This window comes from Chinchilla lanigera, unplaced genomic scaffold (genome assembly GCF_000276665.1).
Source record: "Chinchilla lanigera isolate Chin_1 unplaced genomic scaffold, ChiLan1.0 scaffold00016, whole genome shotgun sequence".
NCBI classification, from domain to species: Eukaryota; Metazoa; Chordata; class Mammalia; order Rodentia; family Chinchillidae; genus Chinchilla; species Chinchilla lanigera.
In genome coordinates, this window is record NW_004955417.1 from 16,564,043 (window position 1) to 16,580,073 (window position 16,031).

Sequence of the window (16,031 nt, forward strand, 5' to 3'; positions counted from 1 at the left end):
TGTTAAAATATAAACAAACACCACATATTTTGATTCTACTTCATACTTCTCAGCATCTCGAATTTCTAACTTGAAAAATGACATGTACAGTATCTATTTTTGAAGGATTTTTTTGCTTTTTGGACTCGATAACAATTATAAAACAACTGGTATAGTGTCTGGCATCCAGTAACCCTCTAATAATCATTGCATTTTTGCTTTATCCTTCTTATATTCTTATGTTATCTCATTTGATAGGAGGGGAAAGTTTTGGCTTCATTCTGCAGATGAGCTACTGAGAAAAATTAAGATAATTTAATGCTACATATAAGGCTGGGGAAGATGAGATTAGATTGAACGTTAGGTTTTCTAATGTTTGTCGCTGACCATTTCTGTGCCCTGTCCTCACAACCTCTTAGCCTAACTGGCATCAGCCTTTGCTGTAGTGGATGGTCCCTGCTTGAGACGATGCCCCTCTTTACACGCTCAGGATTCCAAGTTGCTCACTCTTGTTCTCTGCCTCAGGCTCCCCTCCACAGTTTCCAGGAATTTCCTGGGCAAGACAGTCCTGGTTGTACAGAGGAGACAAAATCCCCCAGGGCACCCTTGGATGAATGGAAGTAGGCAGCAGTGGATGAATGTCCCAGCCTCTGCTCGTTCAGACAGATCACCCTGAAACACCTTACTCAAGCTGCCGCTGACTACAGTGGGAACCATTTTAATAACACCACTAAGGCGGCTCCATCACACTCTCTGTTATATCCTCAGTCCTTTGTCCTGAGTTCACCTCCCAAATAAATGACCTGTACCTAAGTCCTGCCTTGGAGTGCATCTTGAGAATGAAGATCTGGTCAGGGAGAAGGAGGGTGACTTTGTTCTGTTTTTGTTTGTGTCTGTACCATATCTCTTTCTCTTTCTCTTTCTCTACAGGTCACCAAGATGCTGGCAGTGGTTGTCATCCTTTTTGCCCTTTTATGGATGCCCTATAGGACCCTTGTGGTTGTCAACTCATTTCTCTCAAGCCCTTTCCAAGAAAATTGGTTCTTGCTCTTTTGCAGAATTTGCATTTATCTCAACAGTGCCATCAATCCAGTAATTTACAACCTTATGTCCCAGAAGTTCCGTGCAGCCTTCAGAAAGCTCTGCAACTGCAAGCAGAAGCCCATAGAAAAGCCGGCTAACTACAGCGTGGCCCTGAGCTACAGCGTCATCAAGGAGTCAGACCACTACAGTACAGAGCTGGAGGATATCACTGTCACGGACGCTTACTTGTCTGCCACGAAAGTGTCTTTTGATGATACCTGCTTGGCTTCTGAGGTAACTTTTAGCCAAAGTTGATTTGTGAAGTACAAGAAAATGGACCACAAAGTAAATGAGAATCTCTGCAGTTATGGACAAGAGAGGACACAGCCAATAAGCATATTGGAAGGGAGACCAGTCTTTTCCTCTGCTCTGAAAATCCTGGTCATAGATACCTACGCAAAGAGAATGATTCAGATTTTCTTCTTACAAAGCTGGTACCACAAAAAAAAGGAAAATCTGTAAAATAGCTAAATGTTGAAAGCTAAAAGTTTAGCTCCTTTTATTTACTTGGAGAAATCACGATACTTTCTAGGGTTATGAAGTTACAATAAATTCTGAGTACAATTTGCATTATTCATAGTAATCTTATCAAATGTGATTTTCCCTAAAAATTATTCATATTTGGTAATTTGTCTTTTTGAGACAGGGTCTCGTTATGCAGTTCAGGCTGGCCTTGAGCTCACTTTGTAGCCCAGACTGGTCTCGAACTCACAACAATCCTCCTGCCTCAGCCTCCTGAGTGCTGGGATTACAGGTGTGCATCACTACACCTGGCAGGCAACACATTTTTAAATGTTTTATTTAGTATTTCCTTTTCATAAAGTACAAGGTTTCTCATGAATATCTGAAACTACAGAGAAAAGTAAGAAAAAAATTTGCATTTTTTGAGTAAAAATAAGATTTCAGACATGTTCAATATATTAAAAAGACTGTCATAATGTTTATGATGTTTAGAAATTCAGAGTCTTTCTTACAAAGTAAAATCATCATATAACTTCAGTGTAAAATCAATGTCAAAATACCCAAAAGTGTCAACTGAGGAGACGTGATTTGATTTTGATATCAATCCAGCTCTTAACAACTTTTCAAGCCTCCTAAATGATGGATGGCAGTAAAGAAATATTCATATTAAATAGCTATGGAGATATAAATTGACATACAATGTGGAAAAACACAAGGTCTATTATAAAAAAGGACTCACTTTATCTCTGAAACTTTTAAGGAAGAAAATCCTTTTTGAGCATTCTTTTGTGCAAACTACTGAGCTATGTCAAGAAAACCCTTTTGGCTGAAGCCAGCATAAAAGTCTGAAACATCCCCAAAAGCTTAGCTGTTAGCTAAACCTGGCTGTCATACTTCCAGGTGAAGACCTCCCAGTTCATGTAGACCTCCCACCATGGATTTTGGCTTGTCTGCCATTTTTTTTCCTTCTTGTCCATTTGTTATTTGTGGGTTTATTGTCAAATGCTAGTAATATTTTGTTTACAGATTCTAAATCAAAGCAGTGAGGAAGTCTGTTACCTTTATTTTTAACAGGCACAAAACTGATTTCTTATTACCAGTATCTTTATATTTTTGACTTAGACCTACTAGTCCTATGATTATTAGACAGGACCTACTTTTCTTTTTGACAGGACCTACTTTATTCTTTCTTCAAATGACTCACTACTTTTGGCTAATCAGACTAGGAGTATAAATCAGTCACCCTTGGCGACAGTTCCGGAATCACTGATTTTTAAGCAAAAAGTACCTGTACTTCCAAGTACCCCGTAGGCTGGCATCTTTCCTCTCCAGCCTATGCCCCTATTTCATGAATTTTTCTGGAACTTAGTTGCTAACGTCTCCCCATCTTCTTAAAGAAGAAAACACCATTCTGTTTCAAGTGCTGCCTCATGAAGGGCCTGCCACCAGAGCTCCATTCCAGAATGTGCTATTATGAAATATGGCCTCATCTACGGCCGCAAGACATTGTTATCCTGATACCAAAGCAGTAAACAAATGCAAGGAAATATTCATAAAAATACGCCAAAAGTTTATTTGCATGACACCAAACAGTCCATTTTAACTGAATTTTCATCTTGGATTAAATAATTTTGGAGCACTGCAGTGACACTTGAGTGACACGACACCAAATCACACACTCAGATGTGCAGGTGCATACAAACACATGCATGTGTACATAAACTAACAAAGGGATTGGAATATGCTAGAAATGTTTTTCATTAGGAGAGAGAACAAATGTCACTGAGCACCTGAAGGGTCTTAGGTATCCTGGTAACTGACATCGTCTTCAGTACGGGGTCACCATAGCTCTGCCTGCTCCGGTGAGAACACCAGTATCAGGCATTCGTGCTGTTCCCGTAAGTAGTGTGTGCTTTTCTTCCTTTTTACTTTTTTCCATAAAGTTGATATTCTGATTGAATCCCTACGACCCAAAGGCCTAACAAATATGTATACACATGTACATATACACATACATATATACACTCTGCAGAATGATAATATCAGAACTTGAAATAATTATGATTAGTCTTATATGGCATATACAGAGCACAATACAATCTACTGACCTTTGGAAATATTACATATGGGGTCAATTTTTCCATTTTAATTGTTGAAAAGTTATCTGGTAATAATCTGTTAGTTTTAGACCACACGGGAAATTCAAAAGAATCTATTTGATAGTCTTTCTACTCTAAAATAAATGCCACAATAAAATTAGATATTCCTGTATTATATCTGATACCTGGATCTCCACAGCGAAGATAAAACTTTTTAAAAGCATCCTTTGTTGCCCTATACTAAATCGTAAAATATTTCCACAAAGCTTAACATAGCATCTACTGAAAAATAAAGAACTAAATTAAAAATTACTGGTGAGGGAAAGTAATGTTATTAAGAGATTCCTTGAGTTACTTTATTACTTCCAATTTCATTAATTGCTAAGTGTCTTTGTTTAGATCTTGAAACTGGGTTAATGGGTAAAGGGCACCGTTCATGAATAAAATAAATGAACATAAATTCCCTCCTAGGACTTCTTCAATAATATTGGAGTACATTTCTAAAGTTTAATGAACAATAAAACTTTCTAAATGCCAAAGATAAATAGGAGCAGCACAAACTGTATAATCACTCTTAAAGAGATTCATTGTATAGAACACTGTACCTTGATAATCTACCAAAATAAGCAGCTGCTTTGAGTTAAACTGCTAGTAATGTCAAAGGGAAAACTTAAACTATTAAGATTTAGTTTGGTATAACTGAGTCTTAAATAAATACTTGCACTGTTTCACCTTCAGACTATGTTGGCATAATGATAATATGTTGTAGTAAACCTGGATCTACAGTTTTGGCTGCCTTCAAAAAATAAGACTGATGTTATTCTAAAGTACATTAAATCTATAAACATGATAAAGACAAAAATAATAACATTTAGAGAAAGTTACTTTAAATACTTAACTCATGATACTGTGAATTCTCTAAATATTATCTTCAGTATTATTTTTGCCTCTCAATTGCAACTCACAGAGCGGTTGAACTACTTGGGCAGAAGTAAGAAAGCTAGATGTGAATGAGACAGCAGCAAACAGTCAGTCCCGAGTTCAGTGAAAAATATTTTCAAATGTTTGGAATCCTCCATTCCCTTGAGGAGGACACAAACACAAACAGAAATCTGTAGCAATGTATTTTCCATTGCTTTAGCGGTCTACAGTCAATAGTTACCAAAACCAAGATTAAATCGAGCAAATTTAAATTTTTAGATGAAAACCCATGAAGAAATCTTGTAAAGCCCTGCAGTGATAACTATATTTTTTTCTCTCTCTCCTCCCTTTCAAACTCTTTTTCCCCTTCAAGAATCATTTTCCTCAGAGTGCAAAGATTCATCTAACTTCTTTCAAGAATAAATCTGGACCTGAAATATCTTAAATAAAAATATAAATGTTCTTTCAAATGCATTTATGTATAAGAAAATGTTTCATTTCATAAAACCACTTCTAAATTATAACAAGGTAGAGTTTTGGCCTTTCAGAGGTTTGAGTCAGAGGAAAAATATGGGAAAAGCCACTGCAGAAATTTTGGAAGAAACACTAGACCCTCTCATTTTCCTAAAACTCAAAATGCAGTGATAAATGTCATGGCCGATATTCTATCACTTCAAGATGTAACCCTGTGGGAATATCAAAAATATGAATTTTGAATGTCACACGTAACTTTTAAAAGCAACTATTAATAGTCAATTTGGAGAGATCTTACAATAACTTAATATAAATGTCATTTATCCTAATTTTATTCTATGGACTATACTTAGAAATATCAACTCTTTTAATTTTCAACTTCACTGACCACACAGAAAAAACAAAACAAGATCAGATAATACCCTGTAATATTTTTATTGTTTGTTTGGTCTATAAGAATAATCTCAAACCACTCAACAGCCAACTTCATTTAAGAGAACAATCAGTCACTGAGATGGTTTGCACCAAATAGGCCATGCCAAAATAAATTAAATTGATGTGCTTCTGGTTTTAATACTCCGATATTCTCTTTGATAAAAGTGACCATGAATGTTTGGGTACAATGTTGTCAGGCCTGTTTACATTCTTCTATCCAAGCACATTCATGGCAAATCTAATATAATTGGATGGATTTTTATTTTAGAAATGCCACATGGAAAAATTTAAAACCCTGGATGAAATAGTACAGTTAAGATAGCACCTTCAAATCTAAAGGTTGCAAGGATACAAAAGAAAATAGTTCTAGTGGCCCCTACAAAAAGCCAGTCTACATAATGACTATCTTCGAGTTCTCAGGCAGGAGCACGTGTTTGAAGGTCACACTACAGAGCCACCACTGGACCAGTAGAAATCAAAGCACTTTGAAAATTAGCACAGTTAAAGACAGGATAAGCAGTGGAGTTAGCTGGAGCTCCTGAGATCCTATGAGTATTTTATTCTTTATAAAACAATGGACTTATTTCTGGTGCATGTGGCAATTCTTTGACAAAAAAGAACATGGCCTTTCGTAAGAATGTTTTGGAGTGATATCAACAAAGATGGGACCTTTTCAGAAGAGAGAAATGAATACAATATGGCAGTAGAACAAGACTCCATCTAACAGAGGTCTAAATTCAAAAGTCAGTAAGAACACTCCATGATGCTTGAAATGGCACAAAGTGTCCTAGTCATGAGGCCAAATGTTCACGCTCCACTAGGACTCGCAAGCCACCCCTGGCTTGACATACATAACAATTAGATGGGCACTCATCTCAAAATGACCTTATTTGTCCTGCCCCCAGTAAAGGTTCCTCTTTTAGCTGATTTTGATGCCTGAAGTCCTCTGGATTCACCTTGAAAACTACTAGGTTCTAAGCTCTTCAAGTCTCTAAGTTATCAAATAATTTTTATAAGCAACTAAAAAGAAAATTCCCTGAGGGCAAATCTGTATTCCACAAATTTCCCCTTGTATTCCACAAATTATCTAAACTTAAGTGTGATCCCCAAGTATCTGCTAAATGAAGAAATGTATCAATGAACTCCAAAGTAAGGAGTACATTAGAGAACCTCAATGATGCCAAATTTGCCTGTAAGTCTATCAAGTTACAATAATTTTTTTGCTTGTTTTTATTTTTTTAAGTGATTTTCATGGCTCAGTGACAGGCACTGCTTTGTGTACCAGTGTATTGTCAAAACAATCCTTAGATACAGCCTATGTGATATCAATAACAATCTCTTCTCCATCACCCAATTTAATAATGAGAACTGAAGGTCAAAGCATTGTTTCTGCTTTGAAGGAGATCACAATTTGGTGATGATATATTACACAGAAGCATAAAATAAAAGCAGAATAAATAGTTGGAAACCACACTGTATGATTTCATACCACATATAACCAAATTATGCAGAAGGAACAGAACCTACGGAGTTCTGGACCCATTAAGGAAGACTTTGTAGAGAAAATAGGACTTCCTTCAAGGATAGATTTGATTTAGATAGTAAAAGGCAAGATGATCTGCACGAGAGAAAAAAGATGAATAAGCACAGGTAGATAAAAGAAAACTTATAGCAAGACTCTGAATATTAGAACATGCATCCAAAGCAAGCCTAGTACATTGCAAGTGATTAAAGAAGGCAGGCAGTCAAAAATAAATGAATGAAATGAAATGAAATGAAAGGGAGCTACCTATATCTATCTTTGGTGAGAAAATACCCACCCACTTCTGGGTATAAAGTAAAAATGTATATAAGCAGGCTATGTTTATTTTCTAAACTTTGTGAGATTCATTTATTATCTATAGAAAACAGTATACTATTTGTCATATGAGTGTTAGAATTTTAAATGTATTTAGAGTCCTAATTTTCCAAGTGAACATATATATCTTTTTGTTGTATTATATTGTCATCATATATTGAAAAATATTTATATGTATATATGCATTCAGAGGTCCATAACTACTCTGAAGTTATCAGTTATGATAATCATAGAAATCAGTGCTGGCTCAGCAAGCTAGACCCTTCAGGAATTTAAGCTTCAACATTAAAGATTAAACATCAAACATTAAATTGAAAAGCACATAGTGATTAGCTTCAGGTTACTATGACAATATTGTTGACTTGCATGTTGCTTATAATGTGCCTCTGAATGTCTTGGCTTCCTTCTCCCGGTTTTAGGAGGCTGTATGCTGACTCGCTTCATCACTTGGGAATTTACCATTGCGTGCTTTTGGGATGTAAGATTCTTCTTTAAGACAGTGCAGTATTATGTGCTCCCCAGTGGGAAATGTGTGTCTGTTTCAATGTGTGTGTGGTGAGCAATAAAGCATCAGAATAAAAGATCTGGCTGTTTCACTTTCATTGCCTTTCAAATTATTTTATTTTGGTCATAACTTGACCATTTGTCCCAAAGATTTCATTTTAATTCAGAGTCACCTAACATATGCTACTGGTAGGTTTTCAGATAAATATAAGTAATACACAAATAGACACATTCAATTTTAATAATAAACTTGAAATATATTAGAAAAAATATGAATAGCTTATAAAATCCAGATTACATTGGCATTAACGATATAATCTCATGTTGATATCAGATAAGGCAAAAGTTGTAAGTTTAATACAAGTGACTGAATTTTAGGCAACACTGTTTGAAGTAACTGTTTCAAATGTCTCTGTCACTTTTGAACAATAACAGTAAACTCAAATACTATATATTATTGTAAAGTAGATTGCTCCATTGTCCCTGCTCTAGAAAATGATTCCATTTGATAAAGCTGTTTTGCATATAAAGGAAATTCTCACTTAAGTAAATTTTAAACTTTGTTTGAATGACTTCATTATTTTCCACACTTGAAGAACTTGGGGAAAATAAAAATACACTTGAAATGTAACATTCAGTAAGCAAGGTAAAGATTCTTTTAAATATTTTAGGAACATTATCACTAACATTACCTACACTTCAATTTTTTCGTATACTGCAATGTATAGCACTGCAAGCTATATGAATTTTCCTTAATTCTCTCAGCTAATTAGTTTCTACTAGGTAGTATATCCTGTTTTCTAGACCTCCTGAAAATACTGCAAAATGAGAGAACATTTTGTTCACCGTGGCCAGCAAAGTGCAGTGATTTGCAAAGTACCTGAAACATAATGGGTATTCCATGAATTTTGTTAATGGGTGTGATCTAATGCGTTAATTAAGGAATTTAGTGAATAGGAGGCTTTGTAAACCACACTTAATAACTAAAAAGGCATATACAGATTGTATGTAGACACTGAAAGGTTTTAGGCTCCTCAATCTCAAATCCCACCTACTCATTCACAGTAACACTAAAATTTGTTCAGTTTCATGATCCGGGTATGTTCCCTCTGAAATGAAAATCTGTTAAACATGTCTGCCTCACCCACTCCACAGAATGGCCCATTCTGTTACATTTGTTCTAAAAAGTAATGCTACGTGGATGAATGCAAACCAAGGGTAGCACTTACCTCTGGTGCCTTGGGTCTCACTTCCTTTCTGGTTCCATGACTTCTTCACAGCCGTGATCGAGATTTCAACACACACTGCCATTCTCCCATGCTCATCACACTAAGTGACTGATTTTCTACCCACCACAATCACCACAGGTTTGGAAAGCCATTCTTCATAAGTACAGGTAGCCAAGCATTTCAAGGACATTAAGACCCTGAGAAACAAAAAATTCAAATGATAGGGTATGAAAACCAATGGGCTAATATTCCAGCCTTTCATTTTCTGATAACATACTTCTGAAGTATCTTCAAAACGATTCATCAGAGGATCCCACATGACTGAACTTCACCCTCATGCTGGAAACCAGCTCAAAAACACATCCTTCACTTTTTTGTCTTTCTTTGTCCCACTGTCCAAACTCTCTCACTTCTGCTTCCTGAAGTATCCCCCAAAATGAACCATCTGTATACAGAGCTTTGATTCATATTCTGCTTAAATAAGTGATTTATAAGTGGTATGACAGAAATATCTTGAAAATTAAAAATTAGATAGTCACACTGTGAATATATCTTTGTAGTTCCCACACAGATTACCCTTTAAAATCTTAATGCAGTGTCATTGCGTATAGGTGTTAATTATTATACTTTTAAGATAGCACAATTTAGTAGTTGCAGAAAAAAATTGTATCTCTATGTTCCTGGATCATAAAGGATCTTATCATTTCAACTTCATTTTTTTTCATTCTTTTTAATGTAATTTGTGTTGTGTTACAATTTAGATCTAAAATATACTGCCAAGTTCTCATGTATTTGAAAGCGATTGTTTCATGGGGGCACTGTTCTCATCAGTGCATTAGTAGCCCATTGATGAATTCATAGCTGATTGTGCTGCTCATATGTGGGACTTAGTCAGAAAAGGTGGGTTGCTGGGAGCATGACCTGGTGGGGTCCACTCTTGTTCCCAGCTCCTCCTTTCTTGCTATACTTCTTGGTCACCACAACATGAGCAGCTTTTCCCTGCCAGGCTCTTCTAGCATCCCTTTCTGCTATGGAGCCAGTCGACCATGGACTAAACCAACTGATACTGTGAACCAACATAAATCTTTCCTAGTGGTAGATGCTGTGGTGGTGGCAACGTCCAAATTTTATGGAAGTATAATTCTTGGTCTCCCTGAAGAAAACCTGAGAACACCCAGGTGATAGCAGCAACAATTAAAGTATTTGTTTATTTGCCTTCTAAATCTCATTTGTTATCATTACACAAATTTATATAGAGAGAAATATGTTCAGCTACTCTCAATAGTTACATGCAGAAAAAACAAACAAGATTTTTTTAAAAAGGATAAGTGAAAAGTCTTCTAAATATCATATTCTGTGTTGGATTTATGAGCGAAAATTCCTTTAGCACTTGATATTAAAATATATCCTATAAATACCATTATTTTATTCTCAATCTATCATTTTCTCTGGGAGGAATCTCATTAGTTCCCAAAAGGATTTGAGGCAATTGAAAAATATATATCTTTGCCTGGAATATTGAAAACGTTCTCCTTAAGACTAAATCTGAAGGGGTGTGGAATCTGATTCCCCCAGCCAGATGGACAGCTACACATTGGAGAGTTGCATTTGCCACCACTCTTTGGTCACAAATCTCGGGTGTATTTCATTCTACTCTTCTGCTTCCTGATCAGAGATGGCAATGACGAGGGCATGAAATGCCGTCCTTTAATTTCTTACATATATATGTTTGGAATATTTATAGAGACTATTATTGTCATGTTTTATGATTAGCATGAACTGCCACCTGCATGAATCAAATAGTGAGAAGGAAGCTGAGGTGAGATCCATGGATCTGTGGAAGCAGAGAGAAAATGCTTTCCAATTGGAGAGTGGCTTCCTCATAACAACTACAGGCAACAAAGGGGAAGTAAAGGCATTGACAATTCTAAGGCTATTTCTGGCTTGAACAGCAATTTTGCTTGGAATGATTATGCATTCTGAGATTCGCACATCAGTAAGTATCTGTCTCTTGGTTTTATGTGCTTTGTCTAGAGGTTGCTAATGGCCACCTTCTTGTTTTCCTCAGCCTTAAGTCTCATTCTCCTCTTCCAAACTGTCCTGATTTCCTACCCATGCCCAATACATAAGTCAAGGAGGTGAAACTCAAAGACAACCATGAGGCTATTTGTTTCCAACACTGCTTGGTAATAAAAACTATTCATCATCTAATACTAGTTCCTCCTGAGACTGAGTGAAAATATTCCTGTTCCAAAATTTCTACAACATACTACCTTAAGATATTCCAGGATCTGTGAACCTATTTAAATCAATGGTCTCAAAATAATTTAAAAATGTTCCCGGTACCGGAGAAAAACCACCCCCCCCGCCAAAATAATAATTTTAAAATGTCTTCTAATATTTCTCCTTATCATTTTCCTCTTACTTTTTCCATACCTCCATCTCTTTTATTTCTTCAATCTCATCTTCTTTCTCTCCATTCTCTGCCTCATCCTTCACAGACAGTGGGACTAAGGGCGTGGTGCTAAAACACCAGGGAAGGAGGAGTAAAACAGTTCATCAATACAGACCCTTCTAACGCTGATAAGTGAACATTTCCCTGGTTAAGTAATATCTCCCAGAAAAGATCCCCTAAAAGCAATACATCAAAAAAGGGCAATACATCAGAAGTTAAAAACAACCTTAAAAATAAATAAATATAAAACTACACTTGCTGTTTCTGGTACTACAGACTAAAGAGTAGCTCTTTATTCAAATAAAGTACGGTGCCACATATTTAAAAAGGATTAACAAATGGGTAGATAGACTATCCCAGGCAAAGAGATAGGCAAGTATTTGAGTTGCTAAATTGCTACTTAAATGTTTTCTTTAAGTGATTTTGGGTAACTCGTAGCACATTTCTTCCTCCTGCTCTTTCCAATACAAATTTTCTTTTTAGCAGTCTCATCAAGACTCCTGTGCATTGCCTTCCAACATCTCTCATCATTCACTTTTACCCCTCTCATGTGTCAGGCAACTACATTTTTCTACGCACTATCTTTTACCAAGAAGTAAGTTTTGCATTTGTTTTTTATCAACCTTCAAAGGAAACCACTTTCTGCAAGATTCCATTCCATTTCTGGAATGGAATATATATATATATATATATATATATATATATATATATATATATTTTTTTTTTCCAATCAGACTTTAGAAATAGTCATTAGATGCAAATATGAAATAATGGAACTGTAACAAAAAGGGTAGTATTTACTAATAATTTCACATTAACTCCAAGTGTGCCAGCCAAGAAGCTAATGCCTCTGTTTTCAAGTGAATTGAAATCTGAGGTCCCAAATATATATTTGGCCTACAATAGAAGCCAATTGATTTTAGATTCCCCAAGGCTTCCACTGCCTATGGAGATAAATTAAGTGACATTAAATTAATATACAAAGTCATGTGTACGTTAATACTTCTGCCTAATCAGAGGACCTAGGACTCCCCTTCAGTCATTTCTTCAGACCCCGGGGGTATAGCACATTGCTGGAGACGTATCCTTTGTTGTTCTCCTTCCTCAGCCTCCTCACTGATGTGAAACTACTAAAGGAGAGCACTAGTTGCCTCACTTCTGGTTTCCACCATAGCAATGCAGGTTTGCCCAAGGAATTACCTTCTCTGATTTCAAAAGTTACAAAGCTCTTCCATTTCCATGAAGAGCTGTACTCATTTCCGTTTCTTAAACGATGGCCCCATCGTTTAAGAAAGATGTCTCCCATCTTTCTACCATCTTGTCATAATCTTGGTTCTGTCCCACTGCTATGAACTTGTACTGTGTGGAGCAAAGACACCCAAGCAAACAGGCTCATAGATCCCACTAGCAAACACTTTCTTGCTAGAAAGAGAGATCAAGTCTGTGTCTGTCTTTTGTGTCTTCTCCATCTCTGCCTTCATATATGCACAAAATTTCTCTCTCTACTGTCTCCTGACATATAAACCAAACCACCTCACAAATGGGAATACTGGTGAGTTCTGGCCCGTTGGAACAGCTGCCTGTACTGCAGAAACATTCTAGTCTCAGAGAAAATTATATTTGTGTTAAAAACTAGGTTGTTTAAGAAATAAAGTATGGTAGGTTCCTTCTTCTTTTTCAGATTTGCGATCCTTGGCTTACTTCAAATCTGAGTTTAACTCTACCCAACAAAGAACAAACAATACCCACTTCAGATAGCATTACTCATAGTTACAGAACGTCTCTCCATCGGCAACAGCCTGGAGCATTCCGATGGTGTGAGTGAGGGAGAGAGCCAGAATGAATCATATTTGGCTGTCATTAGATTATAAATGACTAGAAAGAAAAAGAGACGCTTAGTTTGATCAACAGACATCTCAGGGAGCTGAGGCGGAATTGTGAAATCAAACAGAGAGACTTAGTTATTAAGATTCTCAGCCCTTCTTTTGAAACCTTAGACTAGACTGAGATTATAGAGCATTCTACTCAGCATACCGAGGGGTGATGAATCTTTTCAGGGCTTTTGGAAGGTGGCCACAGAGTGGCCACTCTGCTTTCTGCCATTGTTAGCTGATGGATTCATGAAATTCAATTTTATGGTGAAATGCTAAACATTCTCTCCACGTTTTAGAAACCATCAGCTTATTTCTTCCCTTGTTTCACAGAGGTATTGGGAGAGAGTAAGGTCTAAATCTTCACCTGCAGGTATGTAAAAAACAACATTTTCATTAGTAAATGAACACAGCAAACCAGAATCTTTATCTTGCCCTGTGCATGCAAATCACAAAGCAGCTGCTCAGCCAGACTCTCCAAACCCTGTAAGACCAGAGGAAAATAAATAATTCCTTAAATGGAATCCTAGAAGCTGATTTCCCTTTTTGCATTACTGCCTCTCCTGAAGAAAGTTTCTCAGCAATTAGAGGAATTGAATTCATGTAGAGTGCTGTTATACAGGCAACACTGTACACAGAAAATTGGAAGATGCACTGCAGCATCAAGTACTATAATTAAGAAAATTGTTTTTATGCTTTTCTGTGAATATGAATGACTGAATAAATGACGGGGCAACAGAGCTACTTAATTATCAAGATAACCAGATGCAGCAGAGGTATCTGGGCCTCCAGGAGCTCTAAGAAAACTGAATGGGAGGAATAGGGTCAGAAGCTAATTGAACTCAGTAAAAATGAAGGAGCCTGGGTGTTTGCAAGCAGAGGATAAAAGTGAATGAAATGTGTGGCTTGGGTGCATTTGCTGAGATATTCATCTGAGTCAGAAATATGAAGTAAAGTAGACTATCACGGCCAAAGAAAGGAGCTGGGAAGTCTGAGGTCTGTGCTGTGGAAGTGGGTTTCCCTAAATCATCAGCTATGTGTCTTCAGCACTAGGCTTCATGCTACCCTGAACTCCTAGCCTGCTCTGAACGCTTTAAAATCCCTTTGTGCTCAACTCTTTATGCTTTACCTGAGAGCAGAGCTATTGCAAGCTGCTCGGCCTAAAAGATTGAAAAAGAAAACTGGGCTGGGCTCTCAGAACTGTTCCAGAGCCAGGTTGTCAGGAATGAAGCAAGGCCTTGGCCAAGGGTCAACTTTGGGAAGTCAATGAAGAGTCATGGAAGGCTGAGGAAGTAGATTTGGGGGTTAAATGACACCCAGGGTGCCAAGGGCAATTCAACAGCCAACCAAGAGAAATGCGGGTCCATTATTTGGATGTTGTTCGCAATGACAAGGAAGAGCTATTTAGTTTTAGCTCATAAGCCCTTGGGTAGGTTTAGTGATGTATTCCAAACCAGTCCTCACATTCATTTTGCAGTGGTTTTGGATTTCTATGAAATCACTCTTGGAGTTTGCAAAGGTCTTTCAAAATGGTGCTGTGATGGAGCTGGGGGTGTCTGTCACTCTGTGGTAGAATGTCTTCCATCCCCATCTCCCCACATAAAAAATGATATTACTACAAATGTTGAAACTCATTTGGTGCTCACTGTGAAAAAATAATAGAGATAAATTCAAAATAATCTAACAATTCAACATAAGAATTATTTAGTAAATTATGCTACTTCTACAGGTAAGATACTGTGATTCCATTAAAAGAAATTATGTAATAATAGTACACAAGATAAAAATAGCATTTGTGCAATGATCTGATGTTATATGCATGTATATATGTGTAATTTGAAACAATTTAAACCCTTTATCGATGACTTGACTAGGCATGTTATGGTCTGTGTCTAGATGACCTCCACAGCCTCATATCATAGGGGTTTTTTGGAGGAGGCTGAATCTAGAGTGTATTATTGATTTGTAGTGCAATGCTTGGATTAAGGGTGCTGGGATTAGGGGTGGGTGATTGCTGGATGGGTCCACTGATTGGATTGGCACTGCCCTAATCCCAGTAGCCTGGATACAGTATAAGAGACGGAAAGAGGCTTGTCTCCATCTCACTTGTTGTTTTGCTATCTGCTGCCACCATGAGCTGTTGCCCTTCTGCCGTGTGCCGTCCTACCTTGGAGGCCACCGATTATGGACTGAAATCTCTATAAACTGAGCTAAATAAAGCTTTCCCTCTTTAACTTTGGGTGTTGGGTACTTTGTCTCAGTAATGAGAAAAGTAACTAAGACAAGTCTTCTTGGTTTCTTCAGTGTAGAGAAGTAAGCACTTTTAGGGACAAAACACTTGATCAGATCATTATCTCAGAAGTTACCAGGGATTCCAGAGAATTTTCAGGGAGGGAATAGAAGAGAACACAACCTCAACACTGATGTCAAACAAAACTTGGGAACGTCTTACCTGGCTTTCTGACATTACTCCAATCAGATTTCATTGGCAAGAAACGGCAATGGAGGACATGAAAAACTTTTTTTTTTTTTTTTTTGCAATATATTAACTATTGTTTTTTTTTTTATTTTAAAGATAAAAGGAGGGAAACATTAACAGACATACAACATTTTACAACATATCACAAGCACAATACAGACAATACAGAGTTACAAACAAAG

The 16,031-nt window shown here is 36.9% G+C and overlaps 1 protein-coding gene across 1 annotated transcript in view; it reads left to right on the top strand.

Annotated features, from left to right (window-relative positions):
• Trhr (thyrotropin-releasing hormone receptor) overlaps positions 1-1,317 on the top strand; it is a 36,067-nt gene extending 34,750 nt beyond the window's left edge. The window contains exon 3 of the mRNA XM_005381876.2: positions 910-1,317. Within this exon, the coding sequence (XP_005381933.1) occupies positions 910-1,317 (408 nt within the window). The remainder of the gene's footprint in view (positions 1-909) is intronic.
• Positions 1,318-16,031: the final 14,714 nt, after the last annotated feature.